Below are 19,621 nucleotides of genomic sequence, written 5' to 3'. Positions count from 1 at the left end.
AGAATAATATAGTCATCCCATCTCTGAGTTTGTTTGCCAAACATACTTAAGATATCTGCTGGTTGCTTATCTCACAGTTTGTTCCATCATATTTTATGGTTCTAATCCAAACAGTGCTCTATCAGAATATATCTAACTCTGCTTTAGTCATACATGTGCTTTATTCCTTCTGTCAGACGTGTAAATATGCTTTATATGTATTGTTTACATTAATTTTTCCTCTTTCTCATATGCTTTATATGCATTGTTTACATTAATTTTTCCTCTTTCTCTGTGCGTTAAATATTAGGTAGTATATCCCATTACTGATTGACTAGTCCTCAAAAACTAATTTCTTGCCTTTTCTTCTACATCTCCCTTCTTGCATAACTAAGTCTTGTGTTATTTTGAGAAATCAGACTTAAAATTCTTCAGCTGATTGCATGAAAATCATGCCAGGCATTCATGACTTCTTAATTAAGTATATTGCCATTTGCATGTTGTCATGTTATATGTCTGTTTTGTAATCTTCCAAAACTACCTGCATCCTCAATCTTGTGCTTTTTTTAGTCATTTTTCCAGCTTGGGATTTTGGTATTTCATCTTACATATTTTCCTGCTCTGCCAGCTCAATCTGACCAGATCTGGACTATCCATCTTTTCCAAATTCCCTGTTATGCCATTATCACCATATGTACGCAGCATCCTCATTTCAAATGCAAACTCCAAAAGCTTCCCTTTCAAAGCACTATGCAGTTTTGTCTACTCTGTAACTCTGCACGCTCCTCCTTTCCTCAAACTTAAAATAGTTTTTTCCAAAATCTTCACCTCCACATGACCTCTACAACATTACCCACTTGAAAACTTGCAAGTGAAACGCTTCGTGGTTCCGTGTTCTTTCTGACCCCTTCACAGTCTTAAATACAAGTAGTTTGTAAAGCTTCTTGTTGCTGGTTTACAGGTTTCCTAAGTACAAGTCTTAAAATAGCTGTGCCTCAGCCTGTTTTGTTTGTGTGTTCATTCAGCGCATTAGGCTGAACTGCATTAGCTGTCTGGTTTGATCACACAGAGTGCTGAGTGCTGCTGAGACGGTGCCAAGCGCCCTCACCTCCAGTTGCCTCTCAGGATTGCAGGATCGTAACACTCGTTGATCTGGACATAGAGTTAGGCTGAATTTTCAAGAGGATTACTGCAAGTTTCTGGTGTGGTTTACACAGCTGGGTGGCTTTTAAGAGGTGTTGGTTTTCAGAACTTCTGAACGATTAGGCATTGATGTGGTATTTTTCAGAGTAAACCTCCTGATTCACTAAAAACTTCCAAGAACAAAATATCATCATCCTTTTCCATGAATTCAAAAAGTGCATTTGTGTTGAAATGTTAGTGCTTTTATTGGTCAGTTTCTAGCAATAATTAAACTTAGCATTTGTTCATGCTAAGGAACAAATTAGCATGAAATTTTGAACTTGAGCAATGCTCAGTACCTAAGGGAGTTTATAAACAAGAAAAATATGTTAAATGATTTTTCATTTAGAATGCCGTGGCAGTGATAGGAAGTTACAATATACCATCAAAGTCCTAGAATAAATTACTAGTGACAGGTGTACACAAAGAATAAATGCAAAGTTTATCTGCTTTGAAAACAATAGTGTGACTCAACTTGTTAGGCAACACACTTGCTTTGTTGCAATTCGGTAACTGTGCAAAGCATGGTGAAAACTTTCTTTCTGGAAGATCTCAGCTGAAAAATATTCATGAAAACTATTCATGACCCTGTCCTAACTTTGAATTAGAAGATTAACTAAACAAATGTTTTTGTAGTCACAGTGATTGCTTGGTTAACATGTCACCTGCTAGTGATTTCCAAACCTCTTTACAGCCTTGGACCTCCTCTGTGTAGGTTTTAGATGGAGACTTCTGCCTGTGATGCAGACAGCCCTAAACTGAGCCTTTTGCCAGTATTGAATTAACTTACTCACTCTGGATGCACCAGGACTGCTTATGGCTTATAATATAACTAGGAAGAACAGCTACTAAATGTGTGTATACATACAGAAAAAGATCCCCAAACTGCAATACTGGGGGATTTTTCCCCCTATAAGTGGAATAGTTTTCTTTAAGTTTTCTTAGAACTTAGTTTTAGTTTTCTTAAAGTTTTCTTAAAACTTTAAGACATCTGCAGTTACAAGCCCACATCAAATTGCTCGTAATTGGCCTTTAGTCTCACAAAATAGTGGCTTGGAGTAAAGGAGAAGACATACACTCTAACACCAGTGTTCACAATTATTTTTGTGTTATCCTTAAGTTTGTTTGTATTACAGAACTCAGTTTTGAAGTGAGCTGTTTGATTAATAAAAGAGGAATAGTTTATTAGGCTTGATAGAGCCTGTGTCTTCTCCTTGGTAGGATGGTTCACAGTGTTACAGCATGAATGGACACTCTCAACTCAGAATTTTTGCCTGAATTTTTTGCTAGTTACATGATCTAGGTTTTACAGCAAACTGAGTGGGTAGGCTGCTGAAAGCAGGGTCCTGCTTACTTTTCTTCTTTCCTGTAGTGCTGGTGACCAAACACAGGCTTGGTAGCTACAACTTGCATTTTTAAAAACTGAGTGAGACGTCAGTGCAGTGTAGAAAGCAGATGTGGGAAAAGGTTAAAGGTAATTTCCTTCCTCTTTTCCGATTTTGTCTTTTTGGCTGGCAGGGTTGTGTCACTCACAGCTTCAGTACTTAAAGCCTTTTGTGTTACATGCATGAGCTCATCAGAAGGTGTTTGTATGAGCAGGTTTTCAGGCATTTATGGGATTATTTCTAATAGTTTCTTGTGCTTGTATGAATTTGGGGAGGGAAGGTCTGTGTTTATCAAGATCTCTCATTTCTCCTAATGCAGACGAAAGGGAGAGAGGGAAAGATGGGAAAGTGTAACAGGGGCTATCTTCTCATTCTGGTAGCAAAAGAAAGATGCTCATAACCCCACTTTCCAAGTATCAAACAAAGACACATCGTCAGAAGCTGCCAAAGTAGAATTAGGGGGAGTCTTAGCCCCAGTGGAAATGACAGTGAAGCTATAAATCCAGAGGGGCAACTAGCTGTGGTTAGTGTGCTGGTGACTATGTGTCATTGGAGAACACAATTTTTAGCTAGTATTGCATGTATTTGGGTATATGAAAAGTTGTTTTAGAGCCTGCTGGGGGCTGATAGGCCCAGTCAGTGACCTACCTTTTTGAAAGGGACAGTGTTTGTGTGCAGGAGGTTCTCTGACTGTTCTGAACTTCTGTGGAAGGCTCTGAACAACTCTCCCAGCTGACAAACTATTAAAATGTTTCTTCTTTTATATAGTGGTGTATTAAGATTTCTTGCTGAGGAAATTTTGATGCTTGTGTTTCATAACTTCTGGGTATTTACTTGCAATTCTGATATTCTTTTGGGATAGTTTTTTGCACATGGGTTGCATTGACAGCCAGGGAGAAGAGGGCACGAGAGGAAAGGTGAGTGTCTGCATTTATATTGGCTCAGAAAGATCCAGATGAGAAGCTGAGCAGCCGGAGAGAGGTCAGTGGAGAAGAGAGATTTGTGAGTCAGTAAAGCTGTGTAAGGGAATGAGGTCGATCTGGAATAAGGTTAAGAGGGTAGCAGGAGGTTTTTAAGTGGCAGCAAGAACACATGGTGCCATGGTGAGAAATGGCAGAGAAGGAAGGTGCTCTGAGTGTGTTGTAGTAGAAAACTCAAGATGATAGGGACTACAGAAAGGCAGGGAAGACACGAGCATAACAAAAATGCATTCTCTAAAAGAAGAGTGCCTGTTGCCATTGAGAAAGTCTGCTCATATATTGAAGTGAGAGAGAAGGGTGTGGCAAAAGACAAAATACAGAAATAGGATGGGTTAAAGCTCTAACAGACCATTGTAGAATTTTTTTCTTGGTAGTATTTAGTAATTTGAGGTCATACTGACACCAAAAGCTTCTTAATTACATCTTTACCTTTCCATAAGGGGACTTTTGATGCGATGACTTTTTAGATCCATTTAACTTCTTAACTATTTTTAAGACTACTTGCACTTCCTTGACATCTAAAGTATTTGTGGTGTAAGCATGTAGAGAAAATAGTCTGCTGTCAAAAGGGTTGTGCACCTTTTACGTTTTCCAGAAAATGAAACGGGGATAGGTAGTCCAAAATGTTGAATACCAGTTCTTGCATTTTGACATATATAGCTCTTTGTCACCTTAGGTGACTGTGATAAAGGAACACATCATAGAAGCTGCTCTAATGAGCTGCAGTGAAACAACCCTCAGTGTGTGTTCATACTTGTGTGCAAGGGGGGTTTGTGTATAGCATGTTTGGAGCTGAGGGAAGTGATCATATGCTTTAGAAAGTCTTACATTTGTGTACTTATATGGGCCCTTATAGAAAATGAAAAATATTCACCTCCTAATGTTGTGATCTACATTGTGCATGATATACAATGGAATTTTACCAAAAGAGAAGCAGGGTAGAGTGTGGATGGGCAATGGTGAAGGTTAGTGAGGGCTGCCTGTTGCGTGTGTGCTTTGCTCTTGTCCAGTTTGATGGAATTTGGGAACAGGCTGAAATGTGGGCTGCTGGCATGGTAGGTATGAGAAGGCTGGCAAGGATTAAGCAAGGTTGAAGTCATGCAATATCTGAAGGGCAGCTGGAGTACATCAGTTCATGCATGAATAAAATAAAAGCAGTGCAAAGTTGAATAACATCTGAGGGGCGCCAAGAGGAAATTTTCATATCCTTAATTTTAGTTATGTTTTTCTTCACAAATTCTTACTGCAATGTGCAGTGTGGTGTTTTTAAAGGTACACGAAATGGGTGGCATTGCCAAGTTCTATCAGACATGAGTTTACTGTGGAGGGGGCAGAGGTAGAACCTCTGGGGTACCTAACCCATGATCTCTGTCACAAGGTTGAGGAGTTTTAGTAGAGCTGTGCAGCTTCCCCCTTGCTTCTCCTCTGCATCTTTATCTCTGTACTCTGTGTTATTCCATACTTGATATGTAGTTGCTAATATGTTTTTTCTTTGGATTTTTTTTTTTTTTTAGTTTTTAAATAAGGACTTGAAACTGAGTTGGGTGCTATCACAGCTTCTTTGTAAGCAGTACGAGCATGTCAGGTTGCATTGCAGGTTGCTTCATTCTTGTGGTACATACTGAAAAAGCGCTTGCCCTGAAATGGACACCTTTGGGTATAGCTAGAAAGAGGGTGGAAGGAATTATAAAAACATAGAAAAAAGGATAAGTATGGTTAAAAAAAAAAAAAAGCAGTGCTGAGAGACTCAAGAAAAGGGGAAGGGGGCTGCAATGGTGCAAGTTATACTGCAAGATATACCTATGTCTGAGGTCCAGGATGGGAGGGAGCAGAATTATAGGTCCTCTCCACTTCTTGAATGCTCAGGCTGCTCAATGACTTAAAATAGTCACAGTAAACTTTAATATCTCTAAAGTAGCCAGAAAATCTCAAAGGTTATGGATTCACGTTCATGAGGTACAGTTTCAAGTTAATGTTGATAAGTGATGGTTAATTTTGATAAAAAGCATAATAAAAACTTGCTTCTGAATTTTTATATTAATTCTGATGTTGAATGTTCTGAACACAGAGTTCAAGATGCAATAAATACATGAGGAATGCATTGTTTTCACCTCTGCCCTAATATAGAGCAATATTCTGCAATAAGCTATCATGGGTTTTGTATTGGAATGAGGCTGATATATGTTACACTTCCTAGAAATATTATGCAGAGGTTTTCAAAACATTCTGTTTTGACATTACTGAAGTATCCAAGAGTTTCACAACATCTAATTGAATGGAACATCTTGGCTCACAACTCATCCAAACAGAACTTTATGGGCAGGGTTATAATGTCATCTGGGAAAAAAAAAATCGTTACCCTTTTTTAACCTGTTGACAATGATTTCATCCATTTTTTGTCTCCTTGTGAAAATGGTAAATAGATATTTCTTAAAGCAAGGAGTTTTTTTGTTCTCATACTGTATTCCTGATACTTGCTTCTGGGTCTTGCCTCTTTAGTATGCGCTTCAGGGTCTTTCCCTGAGGATTTTTAGTCTGTTCATGCAATGAAAGTGAAACATGGAATGTTTTTCTTCTCCTGATTTTTGTCTACAACTGCCAGAGTGTTTTGTCCTAGGAACATCTCATTCAAATTGTTTTGGTTGCTACATCTGACTTCTATTGTACATGCAGAAGCTTTGTCCCTGGATATACAGTCTTCACAACAACAGTTACTGTGTATGCCTGAATGATTCTGACTATATTCACTGCTCTCAGAAGACATAAGCATGAAAGAACATGATGCACTTTAGGGACAGCAATGAAGGACTTCAAGGACTCCTAAAATTGCTTATGCTCTCTCTTAAGGTTCTCATGAAATCATATCCTGAGCCTTGTTGCAGAAACATCCCTGCCTAGTTAAATGTGGACTTGATGTCATGATTATATGTTACTGTCAGCGGCAGTTCTGACTTCAAAGCTTGGTGTACTCCACCTTGACTCACCTTGATAGTTCACAGGTCTGCTGGTTAACTTTCTGGCTTTTCTGTAGCTATGTTAAACCAGAATTATCTGGTTTAAAATATAGTGCCTTTTTCATGCCTGAATTTCATAGATCTGGCACAAAGAACAGCCACCAAGATGGACCTTGGATATAGTGATTACTAAACTATTTTTCTTTACATGTTAGGGGTTTTTGCTGTGGTGGTGTTTCTGGTAACTCTTAACAAAGAAGGATCGATTCTTGCCATAATCAGTCATGTAAACAGCACCCAATATTCTCATATTGCAGGCTATTAAATTAATGAAATGGGAAAGGAAAAATTTATTATAACTCAGTTCTGTCATGGATAGAAATGAGCCAGATGTAAACCTGCTACTTTTCTCTGACATTTTGACACAGAAAGTTCTATTTGATTGTGTCATCCTTGACTGTTTTTTATGCTTTCTGTTGTTTCAGGTTATTACCCATAAACTTGAAATTTAGCAACCAAATATAGAATTTGGTCTGAAAACTTAGTGTTTTGTGTTGATGCTGGAAGAAACCATCCCATGTACGCTTAAGCTTTGTGTAGGCTACTGCTGATGCTGAGGAAAATGCAGAAAGCATCCAGTAAAAAGGAGATCATGAAAATTATAAAAAGGTATCTGTAGTTACTTCACTTAAGCATCCATCCTCTGTTAGCTGTAAAGTGTTTATAGAGCATTATAGTGAAACAGTTTTATTTTTAAAATTGCACTTTGCCATAAATTTGATATGCTGACCTCTTTATCAGTTAGGAATACCTGATGCTTCTTTTCACTTCTTTTTTGCCCATTCTTAGTATTTCTATAACAACTGAAAGGGCTGGATGAGTTGTGAGAAGTAACATGGTGTTTTTATGGGATGAGGTTTATGTAAGACCTTAGAAGAGTGAACCTTATGTTGCTTATATTTAGATTTCAACATATTGGCATTTTTGAATTCCTTTGCTAGCACAGTACTGCAAAAGTACTTTATGCATAAACAAGAGGGTAGAATCTCAGCTGCCTTTCCAATAGTTTACCTTTGTTTTTTTCTGTTACAGTGTAAGAGTCTCTTAAATTGGAGCTAGCTTGAATTGCTGGGTGCTTATAGCTGCATTGTCAGCTGAAAGATCCTGAAAATCCCAATGCCATTCCTCTTGGTGCTGGGCAGAAGCAGTACCAAATTCTCTGCATTAATTTGTTTTTCTTTCCTTACTTACTTCTAAATGGCTGAAATTAATTCTGAGAGTCAGGAGAGGTGGGGGTTAGGGTTTTTCAGAGATCAGCTTCATTCTAAGAAGATTTAAGGGTAAAGAGTAAAGCTTGAAGTAGTTTACCAGTGAGTTCACTCAGTGTTTCAGCTTTTTAAGTTTTTGAGCTTGCTCCCTAGCTAAAATCTTGGTAGTTTGCAATATTGTCTGCAAAATTTCAATTAAAAATATTGAATACATTTGTTTCCTGAGAGGAAGACGAACAGATGCAGCTCTGTTTCTTGTGCAATTCAGTAACTTTCCCATAATCCTTCCTTTGCAATTTGTTATATAATCTGAGCACTAGCTTACTTACTGATGTAGTTTTAAAGTCCAAATAATTCTTTGTGACAGGAAAATCTGTTCTCCACACTCCTGTCACTGCTGCATGGTTTTTGGTCTGTGCTTGGAGTTTTGATTACCATACTAACTTCAAAATTCTTAGTGAAAAGCTGATTTTATATTCAACACTTTAGAAAGACAGCATGTCCTATCTTGGTGGGTCAGAAATTTTTGACAGGTGATCATGTAGCAAATGGTATTGTATTTGTTTACTCTGCTTTGGTGGAGTTCTGTTACCTTTTTGCAACCTGTTTGCAAACCCCAGGTTTTTTGGTTTGGTGTTCTGCCAAAACCAGACTTTCCATGGGTCATGACAGCTAGGTCTGTGATGCTGGTGTATGATTTCAAGCTTACCATGCATTCCTACAATTCTAATGTAGGTAAATCCTAAGCTTGAAAAGGGAGATAATGAGCTCCATTTCTGTACATGTATTATCTCCTGGATAGAGTTACAAACAACTTCTGCTGAATATTTTTATGTGGTAGCGCTTCCATTTTTAAATCCACAATACTAGCCAGAAATCAAATGGACTGTTCAGCTGTTTCAGTACATACCTCATTGTTAGAATATATGTTTTCAATTCTTCAGCTGTATCTAAGTTTTCACAAACTTTTTGTGAGTATGTTAAATTTGTGACTGGCTGCAGATCCATTTATTGTGTTGCATGGAGTCAATTCTCACCAAGCTAAATAGGGTAAATGGAGCTGACAGAAAGCTCCAAAATTGGTGGTACAACCAATTTGCCACGTTCTTCATTTGGTTTGATCTGAGTAGTGGAGGTGAGTGGGTGGGTCAGGCTCCCTGTACCTCTGCCTCTACTTGATTCTCAGTTCTTTTGAAAGTTACCCTCAGGCAATTCAAGCAGTGCTGACAGTAAGATCTTGATTCGAATTAACATTCAAGCAGCTGAGGACAAGCAGTATTATCCTGAGCTACATTTAACACAATGTCTATATACTCATTAAGTGTCAAAATATAGTAATAATTATTTATTTTTATCCTTTCTTATGCTTGCAAGCAGAGTCTCTGAGCACTTGCTCCAACCAACCAGTGTGTTAGATCCTGCCTGGTGGCTTGGTCCCTGCACACGTGGTTGCAGCTCCACTTAGTCAGATGTTTGTGCATGTGTCCTTTTTGTTGCATTATTTATTAGGGTATTTAATCATCAACATAGGCTACTGATGGTCCCCACTAATCTCCTAGTCTGACACTAATCACCTTGACTTTCACTAAGGTCATGCAGTGGGTGTTTCCAGGGCTTTCCCTTACCTTCTGGTCTCCTTCCCTAGATGTGTTAGAAGAAGTGTGGAAGTGTGTGTGGAGGTCTGTCAGCCAGAGAATGACTTCTTTGAATGCCTGGCAGGCCAGCAGCCCCCCCCCCCCCACCCCACCTGCTAGCCTCTGATTTTTCCAGCTTCTGTTATTCCAGATGTTTTCAGATGGAAGTGAAGAATGTAACTAAACCCAAATTGAAGATGCAAGGAATCACCCTATGCAAGCTTTGCCCTACTGCTGGTTATTGATTATTTTAGCATGGATGTGCACAGTGCTTTATGTTACTACATGGCCACAAACAAATACACAGGTTAAATTCCACTGGTTATATGCCTTGGTATTTGATGTGTAACACCTGTAAGTGCATTTGGTAAAAAATTACAAAAATTTGGGCTGTCAGTTGCCAGATTTATTTCCCACTTTCTGAAAGAGCAAGCAACTGAGGCCAGTGGACCTCCTAATTTCTCAAAATACAATATTCTGCTCTTGACTTTTTACAAAAAGATAGGTGGGAACAGCGTGTAAGGGAAGTGATGGGTGATGAGAGTGATGTGAGGTCTGCCTCTTCTGGCAGTGGGTAGCTCAGTTACAATGTGGAACTACTGCTAGAATCTTTTGTTTTCTTTCATAACTCATCTCCATTGCTGGTGTGAACACTGTTTTGAAAGGTCCATTGCTTCATTTTTGACATTATGTAGCACTCACAGCTTTATATCACAGAAATAAAAATGATAGACCATGTAAGCAATGGACATTCCTGTATGCATTTAGAAGACATATTGAGCACAGATGTACAAAAGAAATGATACAACTATAGCCTTACAAAGTTATCAGAAAAAATATTCAAATCGATTAAATAAATGTTTGTTCTCCATGTGTGGAAAACATCTAGCAATGTGGTAAATCTTTTCTGGAAGGAGGCAAACAAAGGATTAAGCCTTGACTATAGGTAACTAAATATTTTCTTTCTAAAATAGTATTTCTAAAAAATGCTCACTTTTTTGCCTGAAAGCCTTCACTGCTTACTCTTTTAGTTCAGCAAGTACAACAGGACAGAATTGCAAACATGGTTTTAATTTTAAAAGCTTCAGCTTGCTAACTGTATTTGTCAAACTATATATGTATGCAATGCCTCTTCTGAATTAAAATCTAAGTATTTGTCAACAGATCTTGTAGGTAACAAAAGAAGGAGTGAGCAACTTTACCATTCTGATACATTTTCCTAAATAATTTTCCAAAGTATCCAGGTGCCTCACTAGGGCTAGGAAATAAAATTTTGGGACTATGATCTGTAGATGTCACTTCTGTTTCATTGTAGCCATATCCCTGCACTGTTTTCTTGTTGGCATGTTGCAGCTTTACATTTCTGTGAATAAATAAATAAGATCTTTAAAGTATTTTCTTCGCTTATTTAGTGGTTTTTCTGAAAAGAAACAGTACATAGAGTTTCAGCTTAGAGGAAATAGTGACTAGTTTTGTTTCTGACCCAAGAGTTAAGAATGAAAATGCCTAGTTGAACATGTAGCTAGCAGAAAGCTTGACTCAGAAGAGTGGTGACCTTACTGCTGTTTAATAATTTACCAGAGTAATTCATAGCACTGGACACAATTAGCGTTGTTGTTAAACTCAGATTTCATGGTTACTTGCGGGTGAAATTACTTTTGGCTTGTCCCAACTTTAACTTTTTAAAGATCTTACTTTTAAATAAATGCATAACTATACATAATGTAGAAGCAAAATATTTGGATGCCCATTTTCCTATAAGGTGCTAAGTTCCTTCATTTCTTAGATTGCATGAGCACACGGCATGGAAGGACATAAAACCGCCTATTGCCAGCTCCTCAATTAAAACTATGATAACAATTCCCATTGGAATGTTATCCCTCCTTATAACTTATAATTCCAGTGATCTGGTGGGTCAGGAAGGTTATTTACAGAACAGCCAGATATAGAGGAGTAAATAATACTGAATAGCACTGCGCCTGAGTGATTGGATGATTAATCTGTTCTGTTCAGATATGGTTTGGGGCTTTTTTTCTTAAATGTCCTCTCACAGGTTTCTGTGAATCTGAAAAATGCTGCTTGCCGTGCATTCCCAGAAAACCATCTGTGTCTTATCATAAACTTAAGGAGCTATGCAGCTGTAGTAGATCAGCCCCTTAGAATGTGTGGAAAAGATCCTCTGGGTAAAGAACTTGTGGGGCCCGATCTTTAATTTATTACTGATGAGTTGTGCACACTGAAAAACTGGACATTAGTAACCTAATAGTCTTTCAGCATTAGTTGCTGTGTAACTAATACTCTCGGTGTTCAGTCCTGAAAATTCTGTATGTAACTAACTGGAAAGCAGTTCAGTGTAGAAAAAGAGTGCTAGAGGAAGTTGATTTGGTGACTGATATCCTCTTCCCTGCAAGGAATGGTCCTGCAGTGGCAGCTTTGCACTGGTAGTATGAGCCACTTCAAAACCAGGTGAGAGATGGAAAAATAAGATTCTGTCTTTAAAGTGGGGTAAATTAGCACCCAGGAAGAGCTGTACCAAATTGCTGTATCTGGGCTAGGCAGTGCTGCCAGCTGAGTCATTCCCGGTGCTGTCATGGTCAAGCTGGCAGTACCAAGATAGTAACTGACAGCTGGAAAAGCAGCTTCTGCAGAGGGAGTTGTTGTTTTTTTTTCCTCTGGAACTTTGTTTCTAAGTTCATAATTAAGGTCCTAGGTTTTTGCTTGGTAGGATAAACCTGCTTATTTTTCACTTTTTAAATTTAGAGTAATAATCAGGTTAGGCCGGTGAAGTCAGAGCTTATTGCTTTTTTGGAAATAATAGGTTCATGCAAGGTTATGCAGGCAGACTTCCAAAGGAACTTGAGAGGAGGCTGGAAACTCCAGTGATTGTTACATATCCTGCCAAGCTTGTTGGGTTGATGTGAGGGTTCATGTCTCCAGATCAGTATGCTCTGATAGGAGGACACGGTGGAAAAACTGCTCACCCTTTGAAGAATGCCCCTGTTTGTGATGCCACTTTATAAAAAGTCAGGAAAAAATTAATTCCCTCCCAGTGCAAAAATAGTGTCATTTACACTGTGTGCTTAACATGGGCTCTCTTATGAAGAGCAGCAAAAGAAATATCTTCAAAGCATCAGTGCCAAAAATTACCGTGCTGCTCAAGGTGTTTTTATTCTGTATTGCTGATGTAGGTTTGGATGGTTATTCAGCTGGCTTCCTGCCTGGTGTCCCACATCACTGCTACACCTTAAAGAGGCTGAGGAGAAAATGCTAAAGTGTAAGTCTTTGGTTTTTAATAAGTTTCATAGATATAACTAGATTTTTTATAAATTAAGTATAATGAGAGAAGTTTTTCAGTATGTATTTTACACTGTGATGAAATAAACAGGTTTAAAATTACATTTTCATTTTTCACTTATGTAGATATTTGATTAGAAGCTATCTCCTTTGAAAGGAGCTCCTATTTAAAACAGTGGTTTCAGTAGAGTGTACTTTATATTTTGTCAGATGTCTCTAGCAACACAATTTTTTCCCCTTTTTTCTCCAGGTATTGCAAGCATATACAATAAACAATACGTGTATATATCTAATGGAAATAAAATATGGACATTGACATTCTCTCCAGACCTTTCAAACAAAACTCCCCTTGTTCTCCTGCATGGGTTTGGAGGAGGTGTTGGACTGTGGGCTCTCAACTTTGAAGATCTCTGTGAGAACAGGACCGTTCATGCTTTCGACCTCTTGGGATTTGGACGTAGCAGTAGACCACACTTTGACACTGACGCTCGGGAAGCAGAAAATCAGTTTGTGGAATCCATAGAAGAATGGAGAAAGGAGATGGGGCTAGAAAAAATGATTTTGCTTGGACACAACCTAGGTGGATTCCTGGCTGCTGCGTACTCCTTAAAATATCCATCAAGGTATGTGAAAATAAAGGAATAAAGGGATTCCTTCTCTGTATTTGACTATTGATTTTAATACAGATTTTCTTTTTCAGGCTCTTTATAGATAATATTTATGTAGATGACTGTGATGATTTTAAGAAATTATACAGAATTCTAAGACCGAAGTATTAATTGTGTGGTTTGTTTCCTGGTGAAGGAAATAGGTACATATGGTAAACATGATTTTCTGTATACTTTTCTGTACCTCTTCAGTTCAGTACCCCGTTGCCATTTTATAAGGTGAAATAGCAGTGAATATATTTATGGGTGAATGTTTTGTCTCAAAGATGGTTTTTGTGAAGGGAAAATAGGCCTGTTTCTGCCAAACTTCCCACTCTTATGGATAACATTGAAACTTCTAATTCCCCTTGGTAATTTATGCCTCTATCCTAGCAGTCAGCCTGGTGCCAGCAGAATGATGTAAAAATTATTTTAGTGACTCTTTCATTTAAATTGTCTGTATGCCACTTCATATTTCTTTGTAAGACAACCCATCTGCAGTAGTTCATCAGCATTTTCTGCACCATGTTTTGTCCAACAGTTAATACATTTTTTCCCCTAAAGTAATAATTTTTTTTATATATCTGGTTATAAGTCCGGTTATATATCCCCTGCTGAGCTAGGATCTTACACCAACCGAGGCAATTCTGTATCAAAAAATGGCAATGCTTTTGTTGGGATACACTTAGTGGTTTCCTATGAGAAACTGAATGTAAGCTTAACTCTCCACATCATATAGCAAATTCTATATTTTACTAAACATATCTTATTCTTTTCTATTCATGTCAAGTTTTGCTGTTTCTTTGTTTCTCACTTGGATATATCTGAAGTAATTTCATGCATCGTTTTTCCCTAAAACACTTTGCCTTTTTCTTTCTAAATGGACAACAATTAGCACAAGTGGCTGGAAATGATGTGTGAAAGTAGATGTGTTTCTAAATCCAGAATTGCAATGAAGATATAAACCTGTTAGCCTTTTAGTTATAAACCAACTTCTGGCTAACTGTAGTTAGCTTTTTGTAGGGATCACTTATCATTTCCTTACCTCTTTTTCCAAAGGATTTATAAATGGCACTATACTATCCCTATGGGATGGGATACTGGTTTTGCCCACTGCTGATTTACATCAAAAGTGATGCTTTATTTTTATGCCTCACTGTGCTTAAGTTGGGGTTAATTAATTTAGAGATGTTTCAGTTTGTGCTCTCACATTACTAATATTTCTCTGAAATTAAACTAAGACCACCAAAATAACAAATTGACTGTTAGGGTCCTAAAAGAGCATTGAATCAAGTGATAAATATAGCACAGCTTTCAGCCAGGTTATCTAACAATTCATTAGAAGCTTAAGGGATTCTGGATACATATTGTTAGGAAAGTACATCTGTTTCTCCAAGCATAGATGATCCGTTAATTTGCTATACTGTACCAGAGTCCATGGAAAATCCGAGGCTACTAATCCAAAAAGATTCCCATTTAGCATATTGCCAACTTGAAACGGGCCATGATTTTCAAATAGTGCAATTTCTGGACATTTACCTAGGAAGTGATTCTCATGGTCAACTTCACATTATTCTGGGTTATGTTTTAGGCTTGTTTACCAAAAGCAGAAATGCCAAACAGGAAGGAAAAAGTGTTAAGAAAGGAAGCATGAAGCAAAGGTTACTTTATTTGTATTAATTTGTTTGCCATATTATACTTCATGCCATAGTTTGTGCACGGTGTGTGTGGCTGTGAATGGCTCCTCCTGGCTTGCTCTGCTGTGCCTCTGATCTCTCCTGCTTGGTTTGTACAGTTAGATTCTACCCTGTCCTCTCTTACTGTTGCTGTTTGCTGCAGGGTGCAAGTATGCTCATAGCTGAGCTGACAACCAAGAAATGTCTTTGTGATGTTAATCCTTTCCAGCCCTTCATTCCAAGCACAGGGTTTTGGTTTCCCAACTGATCATAACCCAGAAATAACTTTTGGGATGACTTCTGGCATCATTTTAGGCACTATGAACTCTTCTGTGTTTATATACAATCTCATGGCTTTAACAGGGAAGGAAGAAATGAAGGAAAAAGTAAAGATAAAAAGGTAAAAAGATAAAGATAAAAATAAGATAAAAATATTAAAACCATAGACGGATTTAGGTTAGATAAGACTTTTAGGATCTAGTCCAACTGTTCACCCAGCACTTCCAAGTGCACCACTAACCCATGTCCTTAAGCACTGCATTCATACATCGAAATACCTCCAAAGCTGGGTACTCAATCACTTCCTTGGGCATAGCATCATAAAATGTTATAGGTGAGAAGGGACATAAAGGATTACCTGGTTCCAACCCCCTGCCCTGGGCAGGGACACATCCCACTAGACCAGATTGAACAAGACAGCCTGTTCAATGCTTGACAGCCCTTTCAGTGAAGAATTTTTTTCCTAATATCCAATCTAAACCTCCTTGAGGCTGTTTCCTCATGTCCTATTGCTTGCTACTTGGGACAAGAGACCAACCCCCACATTGCTACAACCTCCTGGCAGGTAGTTGTAGAGAATGATAATGAGGAAGCTGAAATGGAATATCATCTTAAAATTGAGAACTATAGTTAAGAGTCACTTTTTCCCAGAAATCACCACCATCTAGGACATGTAAGAATAGGTGTTATTATGGGATTAAATAGAAAAGGGACAATTAAAGGGAAAGAGACAATTCTAATCTACCAGGATGAATTAGAATTTTGCTTGAGGGGGACCCACAGCATGAAGTGATCAATAGTTGCATGTGCTGGAGACTTCTACAATGCTTTCTGTACTGATATTCCTTTGAGTAATAATTTTACAAATTGCTTCTCTGATGTTTTCTTTCATGATCTAAAATCAATGAATTTGGAAGACTACTGCTAGTTTTACTGCCTTTTTCAGTAATTTTACTGAAAAAGAAATTTTACTTTGATGATTTTTCAGTTAAATTGTGTCTCTTCTTTGAACAGAGATCTTAGACTTCTAGAAACTTCACTTTAATGAAACAGATGCAATTATCCTCTTTCCTGTCAAATTAAACTGCTCCTGCAAATAATATTGACTGATCATTTAGATTAGGCTATTTTTAAAGATAGAAACAAGACTATCCTTTCTCTCAAATGTTTGTGATGGTGGGTATCTGTAATATACTGAGTTTCTCTTTGTGACACATGCTTCCATGTTTCTGGTTCATACATATGATTAGGTGTAATTCACTCTCTAATTAGTAACTGAAATCAAAATGGTTGATGAATCAGAAACTAGGTAATAAGCCTCTGTGATAGAAGGACTGAAGTAGGCTGTATGTATGTCTCTGTAAAACAGAGAGCACATTTTCATCATGCTCAGTTAAAGAAAAGCTACTGTACTTTAAACCCATGAACCTTTTTTGCCAACAGGGTCAAGCATCTTATCTTAGTGGAGCCATGGGGTTTTCCAGAGAGGCCTGACAATGCTGAGCACGAAAGACCAATTCCAATCTGGATCAAAGCACTAGGAGCTATATTGAGTCCATTTAATCCATTAGCTGGGCTAAGAATAGCAGGACCCTTTGGTGAGTTTTAGCTACTCTTAAATACCATTTCTATTTTGGTTAAGCATAAACATGGAACAGACAACGCATTATGATAAGGTTTTTTGCAAGTCTGTATCAGCCACGAAGGAAAGAGATGGAGGAGGAAGTGGGAGAGGTTGAAGAAAGTTTGAACTCTTTAGGAAAGAAGGCAAACTCTTGCTATTACAGTTACTAGTACAATAGTCTACAGCAAGCTACTCTATATGATCTGTACAGGCTTCAGTTATGGTGAGTTGGATTATGCAGGTGTCTGTTGGGGAACCCTGACAAAGAGGTGTGAATATGAAAGGGTTTTTTCTGGTTGCCTCTGGTCACAGTCCATTTCAGTTCTAATTTGCTTATCAAACTTCTAATTCCAGTTTGATGAGCAAATGGGGTTTCCAAATTCCCTTAACATTAGAAGGCAGTCTGTCATAAATGCAAGAATTGGCCTGAGTTTAAAGAAGTTGAAACTGGGTTCTTTCCATTAGCCATTTTCTTACTACTCTAGGAAATCTTGTGGGCCTCATTGGTGTCCTGCATTATGGTGGCAGTTCATATTTCCATTTCTTCAGCAGCTCTGATGGAATGGTAGATAAACTGTCTATACCCTAATACTAGGGCTAGGTAATGCTGACCAAAAATACTGGTTTTATTTAATCTGGGGAATGGGGAGAAGAGTGTAATAAAATCTAAAAGTCATTATAGCTATTCCTTCTAGAGGAGAAAGAGGTTATCTGTCTGTTACTCTCTGTGCTACTGAATTGTCTTCTGTAGAGTCTTGGAAAAATATATCCTTAAGATCCCTCACAAATATAATTTAACTAACCTCTTCATAATTTTTGTATTCAGTCTGAAGATAAACTTGTGAGATTTCTAGGCATTGTTTACATTTAAACCACATCTGTTTCCTAAATCTATTTCTATAGAATATATATTTCAATATGCTGCATATGCTGGTTTGTTTGTTTCTTTTCAATAGTGTGACAAATTTCATTTTTCAGACAAGCAACATGTTTTGTACAAACAGATTTTTTTTTTAAGTAAAATGCTAATTTGGTTAACAAAACAACCTGGAAAATATTAAATTAAATTTGAGTGATATGCACTGTTTTAATGTGTTCTATCCAATAACAAGAACATGCATAAATCAATCCACATGGGAAAATTCAAAGCTGAAATTGTCTTCCTTAGCAATATGTGAAGTCAAACTCTGCTGCAGAAGCAGACTCTGTCCTGGCAAGGTGTCCCCACACCTAGTCTTGCTTACAGGTTGCCATGTAAAAAATTCTTCATCTGTTTCTCACTGCACTGGTAAAAATGTTTTCCATCACCAAATTAAGTTCTTGACAGGTGAAACATAGTTCTTAGAGAAGGGTAGGTCTAAACACTGTGCTGCAAGTAGACATCAGACCTAACCTGATGAAGGCACTGAACCAATCCCCAGTTTCCTTCCACATGCAGACATGTTTAAGCTGATGGGCAGACCTGGTTGTTTGAACTTCACTCTAAAGCCAATTGCTCTTATTCAAAGGTATAAGTTCAAATGTGAGTAAGTTCATTGGATATCACCATAGTATCACATGGATATTTAATCAGTCCCATGGACAAATACTTAAAACTGGAAGAGAGACAGAATCCAGATATGTTTTTCTTTGAGTGGTTTCCAGGTAGTTGATTTGCATGTTTTTCTTCACTTAACTGGAACACTCACCCAGGAGTTTCACAGTTTGGTGGGGCTTTGGTGCTTAGGTTGGATTTCTGAATTCCATTCCTAGAGCTGGATGCCTGAAAATTCCTCACACCAGACATGTCAGTGTGATCACACCCTTTTTGTGGAAATCAGTGTCTTCAGTGTTAAAATTTCTTACAGTATTTTCATAGACACTGTGGAAGACATCAGCCAGACAATTCAGAATTTCTTTAATAAATATTACAACAATGATTTACAGTCTGATTTAATTCCAGAATTTTTCCAAGTTGCCTTGAATCCTTGTTTCATTCTCCCTTGTAAATTCCCAGGGGAAAAATGTTTTGGAATTGGACCCACAGACAAAGCACTTCTTACCAAAACAGAAAGTGAATTCTAAAATTGGGTAACATTTTGTGGCATAGCCTCTATGCTGACAGGTGGACAAGGCACAGAATTAGTTTCTTTTTTCCAAGTACTCTTATTTCAAGCCAGCTATGTTCACTTGTATTCAAAAAACCCAAACACACAGAAAAAGAAGTCCAGCAATTGTACTCTATATAGGGAAAATAGAGCAAAGCCAATTGCCAGATTTTTACAAAATCTTCATTGCTTTGGAAGTTAAATCACTGTTTCATAAGGGAATTATTTTCTCTTGCACTGTATTCATTTTCTAAATCTGTTTAAAGCATGCGTAAGGGCATGTTGCAATAATCTCCAGGTTACGAAAACATAGATCACTGTGACAAGGTCTGCATAAATAATACCAGGCCTTTGCCCAGGACTGGGTGGGAAGAAGTGACATCATCATAATTGCACAGATTAACAGCAGTATGAAGTTCCTACTGTCTGGGAAAGGGGAAACATAACCACAAATAGTCACACTCAGTCAGCTCAGTGTCCACATGGAGACCAGTGATGAGTATGGTTCCTCACATATCACTGTTGGGATCAGTTGTTATGCACCTCTGTCAGCAAGAGTGAACAGTGGGATTGAGTGTGCCCTCAGCAAGTCTGCTGATGGCAGCAAGCTGTGTGGACAACAAGCTGTAGGG

At 37.9% G+C, this 19,621-nt stretch overlaps 1 protein-coding gene across 2 annotated transcripts in view; it reads left to right on the top strand.

Annotated features, from left to right (window-relative positions):
• ABHD5 (abhydrolase domain containing 5, lysophosphatidic acid acyltransferase) overlaps positions 1–19,621 on the top strand; it is a 28,164-nt gene that overhangs the window by 1,265 nt on the left and 7,278 nt on the right. Inside the window, exons 1-4 of one of the 2 annotated variants that reach the window (XM_066555717.1) lie at positions 7,039–7,149; positions 12,571–12,656; positions 12,927–13,299; positions 16,722–16,876. In XM_066555717.1, the coding sequence (XP_066411814.1) occupies positions 7,091–7,149; positions 12,571–12,656; positions 12,927–13,299; positions 16,722–16,876 (673 nt within the window). In that variant the 5' untranslated portion in view covers positions 7,039–7,090. Of the gene's footprint in view, positions 1–7,038; positions 7,150–12,570; positions 12,657–12,926; positions 13,300–16,721; positions 16,877–19,621 lie in introns of those variants that run through there. The other variant, XM_066555726.1, reaches the window with a different exon arrangement.

Source organism: Molothrus aeneus, chromosome 1, assembly GCF_037042795.1.
Source record: "Molothrus aeneus isolate 106 chromosome 1, BPBGC_Maene_1.0, whole genome shotgun sequence".
NCBI classification, from domain to species: domain Eukaryota; kingdom Metazoa; phylum Chordata; class Aves; order Passeriformes; family Icteridae; genus Molothrus; species Molothrus aeneus.
This window is presented reverse-complemented; position numbering and strand designations above follow the sequence as displayed.